The sequence below is a fragment of the Lonchura striata genome, chromosome 1 (assembly GCF_046129695.1).
Source record: "Lonchura striata isolate bLonStr1 chromosome 1, bLonStr1.mat, whole genome shotgun sequence".
Taxonomy (NCBI): domain Eukaryota; kingdom Metazoa; phylum Chordata; class Aves; order Passeriformes; family Estrildidae; genus Lonchura; species Lonchura striata.
The window spans coordinates 33,840,760-33,861,364 of NC_134603.1; the positions used below are offsets into that span (position 1 = coordinate 33,840,760).

At 38.7% G+C, this 20,605-nt stretch overlaps 1 protein-coding gene across 1 annotated transcript in view; it reads left to right on the top strand.

The window, feature by feature from the left end:
* Positions 1-20,605, top strand: part of SLCO5A1 (solute carrier organic anion transporter family member 5A1) — a 73,163-nt gene that overhangs the window by 41,715 nt on the left and 10,843 nt on the right. The window contains exons 4-7 of the mRNA XM_031503737.2: positions 3,518-3,682; positions 6,941-7,139; positions 14,859-15,018; positions 18,560-18,801. Coding sequence (XP_031359597.2) covers positions 3,518-3,682; positions 6,941-7,139; positions 14,859-15,018; positions 18,560-18,801 — 766 coding nt within the window. The remainder of the gene's footprint in view (positions 1-3,517; positions 3,683-6,940; positions 7,140-14,858; positions 15,019-18,559; positions 18,802-20,605) is intronic.

Sequence of the window (20,605 nt, forward strand, 5' to 3'; positions counted from 1 at the left end):
CAGCCACCAGCCAGGTTCTTAAGGCCTGTCCTGAGAATTGAATGAAGTTGTTTAAATGGTGTGTGAGTAGATAACGAACTGGCAAAATACTGTTCTGGAGGTTAGCGATTAGCTCCATTCAGGATATATTTGACATAGTTGTGTGTCATTTTGCTAGTTTCCATTCTGATAAACAAACCAGAGGTTCTGTCTCAAATCTTGGCCCTGCTTTGTAGTGCACAAGAGTGGAAGCTGCTCCTGAGACCTGGGTGCAGAGCCAGCCCTCTCCAAAGCTGCAGGCTTGGGTAGTGCTGTCTAGACTGGGAGCACTAGCAGAGGGGAGGGCTTCTGGCCAGTGTTTGCCTCACCCTGACAAGTTTCTGATGGACTGCAGAATGACACTGCTGTAGACTGGAATGATTTATTCACCTGATTGTATTCATTGCATTGCCCTGGGCTGGGTGTGCAGGAACAGGGATAAAAGAAACTATATTAAATGTTGAAAAAGGAGGTGAAGTCATAACTGAGTTTTTATTGAAATTCTGTTTATAGTGCTTTGCTTAGAGAAATATTTGTGAATACTTGTATTACTTGCAGATTTTTCTTCTGCTTTTCCCTTGCCATGAATCAAGCAATGGTCCACCACACGAGTGAAAGAAAAATGAATACTGACCCAAGAAAAAATACTGTCAAAGACCATGAAAGGAAGAAAATTGCCAGTAGTCTAGTAAACCAGTCCAGCAAGGAAGGTTTCAATTTACTCTTAGTTATATACTAGTTATTGGGGGAAAAAGAAAAAAAAGATGGTATGTTAAAATTTGAGTTACTGCACAGAAATACAAACATGTTTGCAGCCATGCTAAAATATTGATTTAGTTCTAGGAGTGTCATTGATAGAGGTTTTTTAGTTTAGATAACAGAATGAGGGAAATTGCAATTTCTGTAGGTTTGTTTCTGATGCAAATTTGCAAAAATATGCAATGTCTTTTGAAGATGTCTTTCCAAAAAAATCTAACCTGACAGATTTAATAATGGCCTTGAAATCAAAACCTAGCCACACAAAAATAATTTGACATAGAGATGTTTTAAGAGCGTGATTGATTATGTAGTCTACAGGATCCTTAAAGTTTTTAGCGTTCTTGCTTTTTGCTACAGTTATTGTGGTTGAAAGATAATGATTTACTTAATAGTACTTTTTTAGTATAGGTTTTTAGATTCAGAAGTGTAGCATAAGTGCTGCCAACACAAGGTTTGATAGTGATCATGGGAGGGAATCAGGGAAAGTCTAACTCTGAATGTGTGTTTTTATTTCCAAGTTTCTTACTATATAGCAACTTCCCTTTGTATGCCAGACAATTGCTGTTTATAAACCATGAAGATCAACTCTTAAGTGATCCAGGTGGCATGCATTAATGTGGCATGCAGAAATAAACTCTTTATTTCATGCCAAAATTTATAGTAATCAGCAAAGCTGTTCTCTGAAGAGCCCCTCACATGAGTATAAGAGAACTTGTGCTTATTCCAAGACATTAAGTTTTATCTACTTAACAGGAAAAATCCCATTTCAAAATACTAATTAGTTTTGAAATGAATATGACCTTTAGCCTGAGTGCTCAGATGAGATGTAAGTAGGAGTCAACAGAAATACAATTCTACATACAAACACCGGAGCAAAATGTTCATTAGCTCTGCAGTTCTTTGCCAAATTAATTCTCTAGTTGACTGAAAATTCTAAAGCAGACATTTTCCTGAAGCTCAGTTTTTACCAGGAAGGGCAAACTATACCACGTATTATGATGTCTGGACGAGACTCTTTAAAATAATCAGTTTAGCAAAGACCTTGAGTTCAGCTCTCGGACAAGAACTCCCAATAAATTTCTACAAAGAACACTCAGTTCATCATCCTAATAAAATTATCTTTCTGTGATGATACCTTATTTTCTCCCACATTTTAAACTCAGGTGAGCTGCTGCCACTAAGTAGCTCAGTTTCCATCCAGCAGTACCAATCCTTCTTTCTGCTTCCTGACTCCTTTCTCACAGCATCATCAACATGGTCATAACTGTTTGCTCCTGTTGTTTCTATTGCAAACAGTACCACCTTTTTTTTATTTTTAAAATCTGTAGGTGGTAAAAACATTAAAATACATGATTGCTTCTTAATATAATTTATTCATTAGTTATTTCCACCAATCTTTGTATTTAACATTTAATATAAGTTTCTTCATAGATGTAGCAGGAGAGCATTTGACTGCATTAAAATTATAAACCTAGTAGTCATAATGAATTCAGTATAAATTTTGACAACTGGCATAAGCTAATACTGGATGCAGTCAGACAGCTTAAGTGCTAATTTGCAGTTTGACAGGTTTTGACATGACAAATGAAATTATGTTTGGTTTTATACAGATAACCTACTGGAGTCAGTGGAGAAAGTGAGACAGATTTTTGTCTTGACATCTTTTAACATCAGTAGAATTCTCAGTTGTTCCTGCTCAACATGTATTTCTAATGGGTGCTCTTGTCATTGAATTCAACTGGCTTTGATTCAAGCACTATTCTATTTCAGTACCAAGTGAAAAGCAAATGAAAAAAATCTGAACTATAGTAGATACAACACTTGAAAAAAATTTGATCTGGTGTAAAGAAGCCCCAAGGAAAAGAAGACGTGTTTAAAATCACGGCATCTTATCTGAAAAAAATTAAGTGCTGAATAGGGTGATGATAATTTGACATCACTGCAGGACTAAATTAAAAGTATGTAAATGTTTAATTTAACTACAGTCCTGAATTTCACGGGGGTTTGATATTTGATTTGAGAATAATTGCAACATCTATGAATACTTTTTCAATTTAAGTTAATGATGTACTCTCATTTTTAATTGATTGCTTTATCCCTTCTGAGACTATTGAGTTGTATGTAATGTATGTTGAGATTCTGTGATATCATTGATGTAATTTTTTCATTATGCTTTGCATAATTGTAAATGCTTTTAAATAATGTATAAAAATGTTTAACTAAAAATATTTTGGTTCCCCTTTCAAATTAGAATATTATTATTACCCCAGCTTTCCAAGCATGGTCCTTGAAGCAGAGAATAACAGGGGGAGTGTAGGATCTTCTTTCCTCCTATGGAGTGCAAATCTCAGTACTGTCAGTTCAGCAGTGTGGTATGTGTTATCTCACAAAAAAATTCAAGATATCAGAGTAATTCCAAAATTTCTACATTTTATTGCTGTTTTTCTTTCTGTTGTGTTGTTACTATCTGTTCTTTCAGATGGTTTTTGAATACACACCTCAGTTGTGTTTGTGCCAAGTGGGACTGTGGCCCTGAGTGAGGCAGTGAGATGGGGTCAGAACAAGGAGCAAGGGTTGCAATCCCAAGTATGCACTCTCCCTTCTGTCTAGCAAATGTACCAGCTGCTAGCAAGCCATTATTGCCAGTGTCTCAAAGAAAATCAGTTGGTTCTGTTTCAGTTTGCTTTTGTTTCTCACTCAGTGTTTATAACATTTGTTTGTCATTTTTGTCATTTTATAGAGCTTCCAAGAGCAGCTGTCAGGATCTTAAGCAACATGACATTCCTTTTTGTGAGTTTGTCATACACAGCTGAGAGTGCCATTGTCACAGCTTTTATTACCTTCATTCCCAAGTTCATCGAGTCACAGTTTGGCATCCCAGCTTCCAATGCCAGCATCTACACTGGTAAGGCATTGCCACATAGTGTTACCTTGCAAGGTTGGCTTTGGCTAATACAATGAGTTAATTAGGAGTGAACCAAAGCATGTTTGTTCAAACAGGTGATTGGATCCAGCTTTCTGCATTTGGTTAGATATGCAGACTATTTTTTGATGTTTGTGATATGTATTTAGTAAGATGGGAACCCATTTATATTGTTAAAGGGCTGGATTTTTTTTTTGGTTTTGCATAGGCCTAGGCAGATGTTTTCTCATTTGTTGATGAGCTCCAAGGGGGAAAAAATCAACAAAAGCAACCTAGAAAAAACATAGACATGACTGCAAGTTGTGTGCTTTAACAGGTCTCTTAACACTGTTCTTATTTCCTGTGAATTTTGCTTCCTATTTGATCTTTAAAATATCTTTATATTTTTTTCTCCTTAGTGAAAAGTTGTTTATCTGTCCCATCCTTCACTTATCTCTCTCCTCCAGGGTAGTGGTTTTCTCCTCCTTTACACTGAGACAACAATCTAGTCTAGTCAGAACTCCCCAAATTCTCTCCTACTTGTCATTTCAGGAGACCCCTGCTTTACCAATGTACAGCCATGTCCAACTTTTAACAGAGCTACAGACCACAAAATTTTAAGCTTCACACTTTGACTGAGAGAGATGAGAACGTGGCTACTAGAGGCCAAAATATTGTGCAGTCAGGGCCTGTGTCATGCAGATGAGTTTCCTTCTCTTCTAGCTGCGTCAAAGACATTTGTCTTTATAATGATCTTTTTAAATTCTCCATAGTGCTTCTCATGCAGAATAACTGCTAATTGCTGGGCAGTTCTTTCTTCCCTCATATTTCTAGACACTGTGCCCTAGGAATGATGGAGTGGAGTGAATTGTGGGGACACAGGTGAAATATGGGATGAAGCTGCCCAGGAGCATCTGTCAAAAAAGGGCAAAAAGTAGCAGAAGGAAGAAGGAAGGCACATAGACCTCACAGGGGAAGAATTTGTCACTTGAAGTGGTTGGAAGAAATGCAAGGAATTTCTAGAGTGGGGAGGAGAAAAGTCAAAGAAGCACCCTGTGGTGCTTTCTATTTGAGAGTTTCTGGGATGAGATATTCTTCAGGGCATGAAATCCCTGTGTTCTGCATATAAGGAGGAAACACTGACTCATGGGACTGTGGTGCTTTTTGAAGCTTAGGGTAGCTACACATGCAGGAGTTTTACTGTAATGAGTTTTGATGGGATGGCTGCACCATAACTTACTTCATTCTCAAGATAAACCAGAAATATTCTTGCCAGGAGAAAGACTCAACAGGCAGTACATTAACAGATGTGAAACTAGTGTGATCTTCCTGAAGTGTGAAGTTATTAACATCTGTTGTTTCCTCTGTTGTAAATTACTTGATAAAGACTATTAAAATGATCCCAAAGAAGAAGGTGAAATATATCAGGCTGGATGTGCAACAAGGACAAGTGATTGCTGCTTCCACAATCCCAGCTCTTAAACTTAGCACTGAAGTCAACAGTTGTTAATTTTATAAATATTTTTTGTAGAAAGGATGGGAAAGGGAAACTTGGAAATTCTGTATTAGATTGCTACTGGCTAATAAAGTAAGATATGACAAGTTCACAATGTTCTGGTTAGTAAAAGGATAATTTATATGTTATTTACATTATACATCTATGCTTAATATGCACATTGCCAGCTAAGTACATGTACTTCCTGAATCTCTTCATGGAAAGATTTTACTGGCAACTTTTTGTCTTCTAAGCAGCAATTCTTTAATTAAGCCTCAATTTCCTTCAGTTTTAAAACAAGCCTGGCATTTATCATCATCTAAAAACACTGTGCGCCAAATTTCTTGTCTTGAACTGGAGCAGCTTCTACATTTAATTTCTGCTCTTGGAAAAAAGACTGGTTTTGATTCTGTGAAGACTTATTGTTTAGAATCTTCCCCCTGAAATGATATTTTATTCTATAATGTCATTGGTGATGGCAGGATAATTAAGATGTCAGCTGTTTTCCCCTCTTTTTTGCTTTTACAATCTCAACATTTTGATAAATGTCCCTTTCACATACTAGCAGAGAATGAGTATGCTTTGCAATAGTTGTTAAAGTATTTGCAAGTGATTATTTTACTGGCTTCTTGTAAGAGACCAACATCTCTAGCAATTTGGATCATAAAGTTTAGCATCTCTGTAGATGCAGCTGCCAAAAGTAGTTCAAATTCCATGTTTATATGGAATGTATCTTTATTGGCAAAGCCTTTAATTAATGACCTTCTTACATGTCAGTGAGAAGCAATAGACAAGGGAAGAACAGTGCAAGACATTTGCTGAATTTACCACCACCTCAGGACCTGACAAGTCCTGGTCATATGTTGCTGAACTGCAGCAGCAGAAGTTTCATAGGCATGTCTTTGTGTCTTACACTTACCCTAATTGTATTATCTTAATTTTTTAAATTGTGTTTGATCAGTTTGCACTCCACATATCTGTGGAGAGATGAATTGGAATGCTGAGGTAGGAGCCATGGAATCATAGACTCAAGGTTGGAAAAGACCTCCAAGATCATCAACTCCAACCTTTGACCAAATACCATCATGTCAATAAATCAGCACCAAGTGCCACTTCTGGTCATTTCTTGAGCACCTCCAGGGATAGTGACTCCACCACCTCCCTGAGCAGCCGATGCCAATGGTTAACCACTCTTTCTAATGCCCACCTCCTGAACCTCCCCTGGCCCAGCTTGAGGCCATTTCCTCTTGTCCTGATGCAGGTTACCTGGGAAAGTGCTATTCAGCTTGAGTCCAGAAGGCAGAATTTGCAGCCAGGCTTGGGTGTGCACTCCCAGGGTGGCAGGGTTCTGGGGTCCTGCTTGAGATTGGCACTTGTGCTTTGCTGGAATTACACATGAGAATGGGAGGAGGGAGATTTGTGTCCAAATCTGGATTTCCTCATCCAATTTCAGTGGGAGAATTGGGCTTATATGTAGCCTTTCTCCCCATTCTAAAGTAAATACAAAACAATGTTTCTGCTTGCAAGTACAATAGTTCTCTTATAGTGCTTCGGCCACTGTTAATATGATAAGGAGGCTTTTATAAATTCTTTGACAACATTCCAGAGGTTTGAAAAGTCTGACTCAGTTTGCTAGTGGAGAATCAGACAATGGAGATCTTAGTGCAGTATTTGCAGTCATCTAATTACGGAATGAAACCAATATTTATGTTTTATGCCATTTCTTTAGGTCCTGTTTTAATGTTGTTTGAACTTCTTCCTGGCAGGTGTGATTATTGTCCCAAGTGCTGGTGTTGGTATTGTCCTAGGTGGCTACATTATAAAAAAGTTGAAACTCGGTGCAAGAGAGTCTGCAAAGTTGGCTATGATCTGCAGTGGTGTGTCTCTGCTGTGCTTTTCAACACTCTTCATTGTTGGATGTGAAAGCATAAATCTAGGGGGAATAAATATACCTTACACAACTGGGTAAGTGTCTTGCATTATTATCTCTGGCAAAACCAGCTTTTTCCAATAAGCCTGATCTAGAAATGTTAAAAATACTGATAGCTGATGTACTGAGGAAGCCGCAGGTTCAAATGAGAATTTAGTGAGTATTGTGATATAAACACATGCTATTAATTTGTGGCCCTTGTTTTTTTACATCTAGTTTATGATGCAGTTTATGTAGTAAATCACCTTTTTGAGGGGTGAGAAAATGTATTAGAATGGCCTTCAGTGATGCAGCAGAATAAGAATAGTGTCCTCTGTAGGTTACTTAGAATTTGCTTAGTGTTTCAAAATGTTTTCTGCTCATGACAGTTGTGAAAAAACGAAGTGGATTATGAAGATTATTTCTAAATGGGTTTATTAATTATCACCTTAATAGTATTTTAGGTCTATAGTCCCTATTTGAGAGGAATTACTTGGGTGTGTGCTGTTGACATTAGTGGTGTGCACTGCTTCTGAACTCCTTACTAGTTGTGTGAATGCCCTCCAGTGCTTGCTGGATCATCATCAAGACCATATCATCATCAACTAGACCATATTCCCTAAAGTTTTATAGAGACTGAAGAGGACTGCAATGAGGAAGAAGATGTGGATGTAGGAAGGACTTGAGAGTGAGGAATTTAGTCTGTGGCATTAAGAAATGCATGGAAGGGCATGAAAAAAAGAAAAAAGATATTTGGAGGGAAGACAGTGTGGTAAAACTTGAGACATTTTCACTGGAAAGGGATTCCGTAGAAGCCTGATCATGAGCTTTATTTTCTTTCTTACTTTTTGCATGAGATGTTCCTCAAAATTGCATTCTTCATGTAGGTTAAACACAGGAACAGAGTAAGTGTTTGGAGAGAGTGAACCTGTCTGAAGCAATGTTTTTCCCTTTGCTTTTACATCTGAGGCATGTCTGCCTTAATTATGACCAGATGCTGGGTATCAGATCCATATTTGCTTTTAGGGCTCAGCTCTGCACTCCTAATATTTTGAAGACAATGTAGAGTGTGGAGCAGGAAAAGAGATGATGAAGTGGAGAAAAAACTACTATGGGGCAGAGGGATAGCAAGTGAAAAACAAAGAGGTAAAATGGGAAGCAAGGGAGGAAGAAAATAGGCACTGTTTACACAGAGAATGTTTTGCATTTCTTGTTGCTGGGTGTTACTATGCTACTGTCAAACCTTAATGCTTGAGCAAAGAAAACCAGCAGCTGAAAAATCAAGAGCTGATGAAAAGCTGTTACTCCTTTGTATTCCTAAGACCTAGAGTTAAAGCTTGCTGCTGAGGGGCTGTCAGCAGAAGAAAGTGGCATGGTCATATAACCTCATCTGAGCTTAGTGGGCTGAAGAAGGAGAGAAGAGGGATGGGGAGGGGTGGAATGCTTTGATTGTCCACCTGCTGTTAATGTTTGTGACAGCCTGTGAGTGTAGAGGATGAAAATTAATAGGAATTAAAACATAAACTTCAGATAGGAATGAATCGATCTGTGTGGCAAGTCAGAATGTCCCTGCCTGACTAATGAGAAGCCCATACTTTTCTGTTTGGCAAGTCCCACTTGTTTTAAATCTTTTTCTAAACTGAAGACAGGGTGTACTATTGTCATGTAACTCACAGTCTTCATGCTGGATTTGTTAGAGTATCTAATTTTTTTTTTAGTAAGCAATAACATTTGCAGTAAATACATAACATCAATTGAAATAGCCATCAATTCACAGCTGTTGTGCAAATCTGCAGTACATTACTTCTTTCCACATTCATGTAATTGTTCTTATTGAGAAAAGAGGTGAGAAATAGTGATTGCAAAATTCTAACAACTTGTTGATATATATAAACTCTTTGAAATCAGTACAAAAATCCTATTGACTGTAATGTCATCAGAAATTGAGAATTACCAGCATGTTACCAAGCATAGTTAAGCTGGATTTTTTTAATGCAAAGACAAAGTCCACATTTATTATCAAAATGATAGTAAAAAAGCAGCACTACACATAAATTAATCTTGAATAGCTGATATGGTAAGCATTCTTTTAATTCTCATGATCAATCATTTGATCGTTTCAAATAATTTACGTAGTAGGCAACTCTTTAACTCAGCCATCAAAGAATGTTGTTGGCCATGGAATTAAAAAAGCATGCTTATATTTTGAATTTAATAAAACACATCATTCATTCCCTACTTCAACTAGTGCAACATAGGGATGTCAAAGCCAGTTCCATTACAAGACTGGACAGGGGAAGCAGCAGAGCTGCCTGGTTTGGGATAAATGTATTGCATGATACTCTGCCCTAACATAGCAATGCCAGGTCTGATATCTCCCGCACTGGCACCAACCCAGAGATCTCAGATGTATTGGGCAGTGTAGACATACCCTGCAGGATAATTTCTGGACAAATATGTTCATTTCTACTGTTTATTTTTTCAACATATAAGCTTGCAGTTTTTTCTTTAGTGAACTGAGCCCTAAGCCACTACAAAGGAGAGGGGTGAACTAGATTTCAGTTAACACAGAAGTTATGCGCATACCAGTGCTCAGAAAAGTAGGCAGTGACATTTCATAATTCAGTATGTTTCATAACTCAGTATTTTTCTAACTGTACCAGCTGCAAAGAAGTGAATGGGACCTGGAGGCATGCACAGATTAGAATATATTGGAAAGGATTTTCCACTGTTTTATGTTGGGCACAAGCAGTTTTGCTGTTGCTGGCATGTCATCAGCATTTCTGTTCTCCGGAAGATCAAGGGCACCTCTGTATTATTCATCTCAGCATTTTAGAATCTATTGCTCCATGCCCCAGCCTTGTTCTGAGGGTGTGTTTGATGTTTGAATTGCAGTGTAAGGAGCCTTATGTCAAACCACAATATGGCATCCCTTCTCTTGCACCATAACAGCATCCAGGTGCAAAGTCCTGAATGAGTGGATGGTCTGGACAAGAGTCCAGATGGCTTTTAAGTATTTCTAAGGAGGGAAGCTCCACAGCCACCCTGGACAACCTGTGTCACCACCCAGTCACCTTCACAGTGAAAACTGTTTCCTGGTGTTTGTAGGGAACCTCCTGTGTTTCACTGTGTACCCATTGCCACTGGGCACCACTGAAAAGAGCCTGGCTCTGTCTCCTTTGCATCATCTCTTCACATATTTACAGGCATTGATGAAATGCCCCTGAGCCTTTTCCAGGCTGAGCAGTCTTAGCTCTCTCAGCTTTTTCTCAGATGATACATGCTCCAGACCTTCCATCATCTTCATGAACTTTCAATATGTTGTTGTATAAGGCAGCTAAAACAGCCTCCATGGTGAGCTTACTCATAGTGTCAGATTCCTGGATTAGTTCAGTTTCATCTCTCACATTTCTGATATGTAATGAATCAACACAGACTCTTTGATTGCTTTGTGTTGTTTCGGTGCAAGTAAAGTTTACTTAAAGTGTGCAATTGGCTTGCTGAGGTATTTCACATAAAAAATATTTACATTCTTCCTCTTGTATCATCTGTGTATGTTTCTGTTATTCTTGTATCTATTTCAGTGCAATCAGTGGTATCCCTTAACTTGAAAGCAGTGACTAATTGGATCAGAACAATGACAACAAAGAAGGAATCCAGCTAACACAGTGAGAGGGTCCCTTGTTTGACAGCTACACAAAAATTGCATCATTGCTGCAATTCCAGCTGCTTGCCAACAAGGAGACTGCAGATCTCTGCCATCCAGAATGTCCTTCAATACCAATCCAAAAATACTGCTATCAAATTAAGATAATCCTTTTTATCATATAGCCCAGTATTAATATTATAGAAACTATGTGGTGAGGTTATCTCCTTCCCTTTGTATTTTCTTGGTTTTGTTGGTTACTACAGTGATATCAATAAAACCATGTACAAAATCAATAATTTGTTTAGATGTTACAAAATATAGTTTGACTTCCTTTTTTTTTAAACTGCATTTCATTTAAATTGTAACCTTGTGGGAAGAGGGTCTACTTTTTTTTCCCAATATATGTTCATTGACTGCCAGTACAGTGATGTTTTGGTCCAAGTCTGAGTATGTGAAATAGCAGGTTACAGCTCAAAAAATTCAGGCAATAAATCTCATTTTATATTTTCCTTTTACTCACTCCTGTACCACAAGCCTTCCCTCAAGTAAAAGTTGGAGAGAAAAACATGACTTAGAAAAAATGTTAGAAACTAGAGTCCTTTACATTGTTAGTCACATCTAATAAAGGTCTTCCTTTTAACAGCTTTTGTAGCATTGTGACATGGAGACATAGAACAGTCTCCCTGAGAAGTGAAGAAATGCAGTTTGGCAGAAGGGATTCTGGATTTTGTCAAAGCACATGTTTAGTGAACTTGCAGTTGAATCTTATTAATGGAAGGAGCAGCATCATTGTTTGTAATTGAAAGAATAGTTCAGGAAATGCTGTCATTAGGGGTTGGTTTCTGTTTGTGTGCCTTGTGCATGACTGGTGTCCTTGTCTGCTCAGGTGCAGCAGTGTTGCAAGTTGGCAGTATCTGCACCTGCTGAAGCAAGCAGAGCAGCTCTTTCTCAGACATCCCATGTTTCTACAGCAGCTGCTGCATTGAGACTAGGCTGCTTTTCCCACAGATCAGTTCATGAGCAGGATGTACTAGCTTGGGTGAAATTTCCCTAAGAACCTACTCTTAATGGCTGATGGAGGTAAATCTGTGATGTGCTGTGCTGTAATTCAGGGATAAATACTTAGTTTTCCTTTGTGGAGAGTAGGCAGCCTCCCAGTGTCAGAAGTCAGGATTAGTAGAGTGCTTTGGTTCAGCTTACTTCCAGAAATACGTATACCTTCAGGAAAAAATTATTCATTCCTGAAAGAAGTGTTCAAGAAATCTGTTGTGGTATGTGTTGTATGGTTGATCACATGTGATGAAAATGAGATTACACAGACACATGTTAGTAGAGATTTCATGACCCCAGCATCTGAACCTCCTTCATCCTTCATTTCCCACCACTGAAAGAGGAGTGAACAATGAGTGATGAGTGAAGGTAATGAAGATGAAAGCATGAGCCTCTTACAACTGTTTGATAATGAACTTCTGGGAATGCAGTTAATAGATGATTTTGTGTATTGCATGTTCTTTAAAGGATAACAAAACCCATACCTCTCTGTGTGCAAGGTATTTGCTCTAAGCAACAAAAAGAAATTCCCCAAATAAGCCTTACAGTGATATGCTGAGGACAAAAGGTGGTGAAAGCTGGAGAGACAGCTTGCAGTAACTTGTTATTAATTTGAGCATATTTGTTTTGTGTATCTCTAAATTTAAGTAATCTTCCAGGACAAACAAAAAAATGTGCTTGAGATTAAATTATCACAGTGGTCTCAGTTCAATTTCCAGTTTCATATTTCTCATTTCTTGCATGCCTGATTTAATTCACCTTATTTTTAAGCTGATTCCTAACCTCTGTGTCATGGTAATGTTCAGCAGAGCAGCTGAAGCTTACATAGCTGAAGTTAGCTATGGAAGCAGAGTGAGACAGGGAATGGGTTCTCCTGTGGAACCCTACCTATCTGCTCCTGAGAAGGGTTTTTAGGTGGTGGAGGGTTAAGAGATCAGAAGAATTTGTGCTGCAGGGTGAGAGAGGCTGGAGAGTGGAACCAGAGCTGTGCTTCTCCTGGCAGTCTGGGCTGTCCCTGGACCTGGTCCTGTGCAGTGTGGCAAAGCCCTGTTGTCAACAGGAACATGGTACAAGGGTCTCCCAGGCAGATAGTGAAGGCTCTTCTTACGCCAAGTATTGTCCCATCTGGGACATCCAGCTCAGCAGGCTAACTAGGATTTCATAAAAATGCTACCTAAATGCTTCTAAAAATGCTGCCTATTCTGTTGGTGTGAAAAGCTTTTGTCACTTTGCTGCTGAAATTTGTATGTTCCCGAGGAATGTTTTGATGATTTGGAGTTTTTTCCATTGGAGAAAAAGTTCTGTTAAGAGATTACTGGAACAATCTGCCCATTGCTATATGATATGTTGCTGCATACTGCTTACTGAAATCCAGCAGGATATAATATGACAAATTTCAGCTGGTAGCTGAGAAGGTGATAGAACCGCTACCAGTCCCAGGTATTTCACTTCCTGCTCAAGCTGCAACTTGTTTCTAAAAGTGTACCTTGTTTGTTTATGGAGCAAGAAACAAAACTTTCAGAAAGGCTTTGGTTACCATCCAACTAGACCATAAAGTGTAAAGTATATCCAAGAGCTAAATTTGTGAATCTGATTTGTGTGATCAGTAGATAGTCAATAAACATTTGAAAGCTACTTAGTAATATTTAATTGTCTGCAGAAGTGCAGAGATGGGAAGACAAGCTTATTCAGCAAAAGCAAATAGTGGTGTATAAATACAAGAAAACCAGTCACATGGAATGCTCTGAGCAGCAGTCATGCTACTGCGTGCCACTGCCGACAGGAGGTGAGGTGACACACGGCATCGGTGCCAGTCACTGTGTGCAGAAAGGCTCCCGAGCCAAGCCTCTGGTCTAGCCAGGGGTAGATGGGAACAGAAGAATATTCCTTGTGGTCCCTGGGGTAGCTGGGGTGCAGTAAGTCTGCTGCTAGTTGTTTATCTTCACACTGGCCTTGCCCACATCACAGCCATAAAGACAAGGTAGCAGCAGCCCTTGTGAGGTTCTGCAGCCATGGCAGTCTGTGAGCATGTGTACAGGATCTCGAGGATGCAGCCACAAACCCAATCCAGATTCCCTTCAGCTCCTGCCTGGCTGAGGAGGTGCTGAAATTCCCTGGATATCTACTGATCTGCTCAAGAGCAGAAGTACTTGAGGTTGTTTTAAACAGCAGTAGCCATTGAGCAGTACTGAGAGAATGACAGAACAAACAAGACAGAGCAGTTAATTCAGTATTACAGTGTAGTGCCCAGTGTGGAGTTGTTGTGCATTCCAGTGTAATTCTCAGACATTAGTATGGTTACCAATTCTCAAGGACTACTGAAGTGAAGTAAGCTATTTGCATTTTGGCCAGAGCACTCAAAGACCAGGCATAGATTTGTGTAGTTTTAGGGGAGCCGTGTAGGTACAGTTGTTAAGCAGTCCTCACTCAAGGATGGTCAAGAAGCATTTAAAATATGTCCAAATCCATAAAGGATTTAGGCTTTGGCCACATTTTGGGGAATGGTATAGAGAAGCAGAGTGGTGATTGATTTATGGACATTTAGTAAAAGCACAGCAGTCTTCCAGATCTAGAGAGCTTCCTGTAAATTTCACATATTTGTAATACATAAGTCATACAAGCATTGTTTTCTGAACAGCTGTTGGTATGTAGGAGAAGATGCCCATTAGTTCACATCAATTCACAGAATCCTCACATCTTGTTGCTGAATCTTTCATTAGTAATCAACAAGAAATTACTGCAGCTTAGAATAAACATAAAATAGTGGTGTCTTAATTCATAGAGGGAAAAAGAAACAGGGGAAAAATACACCTAGCCAAATATGATACAAATTTTAAACTTTGGTATTATTTCTTTTATTGTATTTTTAGTTGATGGCAAGGATTACCTGGGTGTTATTCTATATTTTTATTTCTATATGCTTAAGTCATATATATATAACCTAGAGGTAACACAGTTTTGTCTAATCATCAACTCTCAGTCCCAGAGTTAATGAGTAGGATGTTTGCTGCCTCTGTACAGAAGAATATGGGTATCTGTGTGTGCTCTACTAGCATGTTCTTTTTCCTTTCTTCAGTCCCACTCTTGCCATGGCCCACAGGAATCTGACTGGAAGCTGTAATGTTAACTGTGGATGTAAGATTCATGAGTACGAGCCTGTCTGTGGATCAGATGGAATAACATATTTTAACCCTTGCCTAGCTGGCTGCATCAGTGGTGGAAACCACAGCACAGGGGTAAGTGCTTCACCCACCATCCACACAAAACCCATGAGTAGCCCCCTGGGACCAGTGCAGATGGGAGACTTCTCTGTTCCTTGCTCAAGCATCCCTTCTCTGAGCTTCAGAGAAGTTTTCTGGAGGTGACTTGTCCATCTCTGAGCCTTTCCATGATTTGAAAGACTGGCAATGCTGTTACTGCATGGTGCTACCCCACTTCCTTTAGTTATATACCAGTTTGAGGCACAAGTTCATTTGTACTAAGTGAATCCTCCAGTTGAGTGAGTGCAAATGCCATGGGATAGGAAGGGCTGGTGTTTCCCATACAGACCCCAAAGACCTTGGTGGCAGTGACCTGCATGCCTGCTGTTCCTACAGTGCTTGGAGGGAGTACCTTGGGTCAGTGTCATCTAACACTGCCAACATAGGCAGCCATATCAAACTCTCTTTCTTCAAGCTTAGTCTTACCTTTTAGAGCAGTTTGGGTTTTTTTGTGACTCCCTCTCTGAACTGAAGGAAGAACTTAACTTTTCAGGTAGTTGGAAGTGTTTTAAACTCATGTTTGAAACTCATCATTTTGCCCAAGTATCTCCTGCACCTGCACCAGTGCACTGATAGGTCTGTGGTTTGCCTGGCTAGGTAAAATCTGCCCATGTGTTCTGCTCTTGTAAAACAGTTTGACCAGTCCCATGGCCTTTTTCTAAACCTTGATGCTAAATCAAGGTTGTCATCAAGCTCAAGTAGCAAGAACTTAAAAAGATGTTAATAATCCACTTTCTTTCTTGAAAATACATTGCTTGTTACAACCCAGCATTCTAGTTATGCTGAACTGGAGAAAGACATCCTGCTGGTAAAACCAAACCATAGAAATTTGGCAGTTTCCAGGACTAGTCACAAGAAGACAGCTGAAAAGTAGAATCTGACTTTAGTATCAACAGAGAATTATGGTCATATTATTTTCTTTAAAAAATGAACTCTTAAATTCTTCTGTTACAGAACTGTCCTTTAAAAAAGGATAATTAAGACAGAAAAGAAGTAATGTAAACATTGATTTTCTTAGGGCTTGATTGTGCTTTCCAGAAAGCTTAATTAAAAAGTATCAGTCTCCTAATTTGCAGTTGTGAAGCAGGAGCCTGTGAAGCAGGAGGATGTTAGGTCCAGCACTGTGTTTTCTCAGGTCACCTGGATAATGGTCATGTTCATATATAGATGCCACTCTTTCCCTTTTTTAGTTTCCTTTTTTTTTTTTTTTCTTTTTTTTTTTTTTTTGACTATCTTGCTGTTTTTTAGTAGAAAATTGTTTTGACTGATTGGAAAAGCCTATCTATATAATCTAATTTGTGCTTTCCTGGACTGAGACAGGCTTCATCTTTGTTGCATTTCATCTGATATTGAACTGGCACTATTAATTTATTTAGTAGGGAAATATTCTGGGAGTGTGTACTCTACAGATTTTGAAACATGCTATTGCACCTTATGGTTTAAGAAAAGATGCTTCATGGCCTGAAGTTTTAACTCAGTATCTAATGGTGAATAGAATAGGGCTGACATTGCTTGGAAAATGAACTTTTTTGGATTAAATAATCCTTTTTGTATGGTGCTTTTAGAAACAAAAAAATGTAAGTTCGTGCCACTGTATAACACACAAAATGTTCCTAACGTGTAATATTTGGATTTAAGTTCGTAACATAGAGTGTTTTCAAAATAAACCATTTCAAAGTTCAAACTAAGAGGAAAGGATACCAGTGTACAGTTCATACCTGTTTTATATATATTTATACATATATCTATTCCTATACTCTTAATAGTTCTGTCATGCTATGTCTGTCTCATTTAACACACAGACTTAGTTTCACTGTTGATGAATAAAGAGTGTGTGGTAAAGAGGTCTAATTTCTGTAGGATTCCTATTTGACATTTGCATTTGGAAGCAATAAAGAGTTTAGGGTGAGGTACTGTAGAAAGAAATCAGGTACTCATGTGATGTTAGAGTGGAATGCTGCCTTGGGAAACCAGCATCTGTCATTGGCTTTGTTTCTAAGTGATGTTGGGCAAGTCAGTTAAGCAGAACTTCTCCCTGTTGTTCATTAGTCTTGTATTCTTCATATTCTGGATGATGAACATGAGCAACAAACACAAGTTTCACTTGTAGATGGGCTGCCTAGATCTGTATTTGAAGGCATGAAAATTTACATTTAGAATATATTTAGTTGGGTATAATGGAAAATGTTCTGAAAAAAGGATTCCAGTTGTCTCAAATTAGTCACCCATGTTAGTGAAAACTTTGATCCATTTCAGTTACTTAATTACAAAATAAAGATAACATCAATACCTCATAACTGTTTTGAAGATAAATGACTCATTTTTGAAAGAGTTAAGCTAAAATAGTGAGTTACAGAAAATCCAAATGACATATAAGTCCTTCCGTCTTTGTAGTAGAATATTCCTAGTCTGAGGAAAAGAAAATACCTGAAGTCACATTTTGAAAATAGGAGGTAAAATATTGGATAAATAGATACACTATTAAGATATTCAGCTAAATACCATGGGGAAAAAAGTGTGAGGCTACATGATGGCATGGATGCATATAAAGGTACACATCAAAATTGACAAACTGCCATGATTTGGATATGTCTTGGTGTCTAAGTGCTTAAATTCTTATCTTAAGATGATTTTGTAACTTCTGTGCCTGTGTGGTCCAAGGTTTGATGAAAATTGAAACAGAAAGCTTGTTCCTGTAACATCACATATGTCCTGGCCAGTTTCTGCTGTAGCACTGGAATATACTGATCTACTGCACCCCTTTGCCATACATCAGATGAAAACAGAAGTAGCATAAAGGTGAAAGAAGGCTATTTCTGATCTAGGTCTTCCTCCCCTTGTTCAAATCACAGTCCTGTTTGCCTGTGAAATGCTACTTCTTTATTCAGTCTCTTCATCTTAATTTAATTCTCTTTGTCCATTCAGTCATCTCTCAGTGAGTCCTCCAGTCTCACTCTTTTAGTCTTTGCTTTCCCTTTATTATTCTCTGTTTTTGCTCCTTGCCAAACCTACACCCACATCAGGTGGAGAGTCCTTAGCTTCAAGTGTGAAGTGCAGCTTGTTGCTCAGTGGCCAGATCTGGGTCGCTTTCCATTAACATGGCAGAAGACACTGCCTGAATATGAAAGTCAGCAGCTTGCTGAATTTCAGAATCTGGCATTTTCACTGCTGCCTGAAGAGTGTTTCCTCACATTTTTTGTAGTACAATAGAAACAATATTTTTCTCCAGTCTCCCTGTCAGAAGTGATTGAATTGTTTTGTCAATATTTCCCAAATTCTTTCCAGATTTTTTAAAATAAACTCAGACTAAATAAAGCAATGGAAAGGCAACCTCATCACAGAGAGTCCCGGCCAACTTTAAAATTACTTGGAGATATAACTTTGCTTGTGCTTGTGGTAATGGTGCTCAAGGCAGAAGATTCTCTGAGAAGTACCACAGGACTGTTGTACGATATCTCTTTGCAATGTCTTTCTTACACATATTTTTCAGATGGAAATGTTATTTTTTTTTCCCTAGGTCAGAAATTACACAGAATGTGCCTGTGTGCAGAGTCGCCAGGTGATCACTCCGCCGACAGTGGGCCAGCGCAGTCAGCTCCGGCTGGTGATTGTCAAAACCTACCTGAACGAGAACGGCTACGCTGTGTCCGGGAAGTGCGACCGAACCTGCAACACGCTCATCCCATTCCTCATATTCCTCTTCATTGTAACCCTTATAACAGCATGTGCCCAGCCATCAGCAGTCATAGTGACACTCAGGTGAGAACTCCGTGAGGTTTCGTAAGTATTTTTGCCATGCCCGCTATCACCAGTGCCTGTGAAGCTTGTGTAGCCTTAAAAAGTGAATAGAATCCTTGTGTAGCCTTAAAAAGGGAAAGTGCTGACAGGGATAGGGTGAAATCTGTTTGTATTTAAAATATGTAATATTCTAAATCCACTTGAAGAAACATGAAGTGTGTGGTAAATTCCAGGTGCTATAAGGAGAAAACAAGCAAAGCTTCCTGGAAGAAAATGATTGCTTTTGGAAAGTTTTCAACCTTCTTAGAGCAGTGGGTTTGGATTTTCAAATGCAAATGAAAAAATTAAATATTAAAAATTTAAAATGATCCTTTTCTCATTCTTAAAATAGCTCATTCCAGCCACATGCCTGGTTTTGAGTTTTCCTTTTTTATCTTCCCAAGAATTTTGAACTTGTACTGTAGTAATGGTGTTATTGCCACTACTATAGGAATAGAGATCCTTTGTGGGAAAAAGGCAGTAGCATTTATTTGTCAATTTGAAAAAAAAAATCGTATTTCTGGATTGGCTTTTCCCATCTCTGCCGTCTAGTTTGATAAACATAATTATTTCCTGTAACATCTTTGTCCATGTAAAATGTAGTTCCTGTAAGAATTGTTTTGCTGATTTTTAAAGAAAAGTGAGCTGAAAAAATATAATATGGTCTACTGCTAAAATAATTTTGTATTTGTTTAATCTATGTTGCTGTAATTTAAAGAGAAGGAGAAATCAGAGGAAAATTATATAATTATTTACTAGAATTTACAAAGCATACCCATAAGCATTGGTTCTGCTAGTAGCAGGAGGACAAAGAATGGTTTAAAATGTCTGTTTGGTTTGGGATCTGAAGCTAAAGAGCTCAGAGTTTAAGAAGAAAGTTCTTTTCAGATGAAGATGAGTTGGAAAATAAAAGAGAGAACAAAATAGTTCAGTTGGAAGGGACCTACAATGAGCACAGAATCATAAATTCTGGAGGGACTTGAAGGGACATAAAAAATTTCCTAGTTCCAACCCACTGTCATGGACAGGGACATCTTTCCTAGACCAGATTGCTCGGAGCTCCATCCAGCCTGAACTTGAACTCTTCCAGGGATGGGGCATCCACCACTTCTCTGAGCAATCTGTTACACAGCCTCACTGCCCTCACAGTGAAAAATTTTCTCCTAATATCTAGTCTAAACCTGCTCTCTTTCAGTTTGAAGCCACTGCCCCTTGTCCTGTCCTTACATGCTCTGGTAAATACTCTTGCTAGTCATCCAATCCAGCTGCCTGACCACTGCAGGACTGAGCAGAAAACCTGTTAGTGAGGGCATTGACAGGCAGGAGGCACAGCCACCTCTAGGGAGCCTCTTCCAGTGTGTGAGGTACTTGTGAGAAACACACACAAAATGATCCAGATGCAAATGGACATCCTGTCCATGAGACCAGGTTAGAGCTGACTTGAAATAAATCCCTACAAATGCTTGAAATGCTTGCGGTGTTCATGTCTGGTCTCAACACTAGTTGTTTAGCTGCATTAATTGCTAACATTTTGCCTTTTGTCATGGTTTTGTGTAAAATCTGTCTTCAAATTGAGCTTTTTTTAACATCAGTCATGTGCCTTTTATTTCTGTGAGAAGGGTCCCAGCAAGTAGGATTTCCTTCTGGTAGTGTTGTCTTTACAACTTTACCCTGACATTCTGGGACAAACTTAGGCCCCTCTAAAAATAATAATAATAATGGCAAATCTTTGTAATAGGTCATGGAACTTTGGAAAACATGAGGCAGGTTGCGACTTAACTTTGGC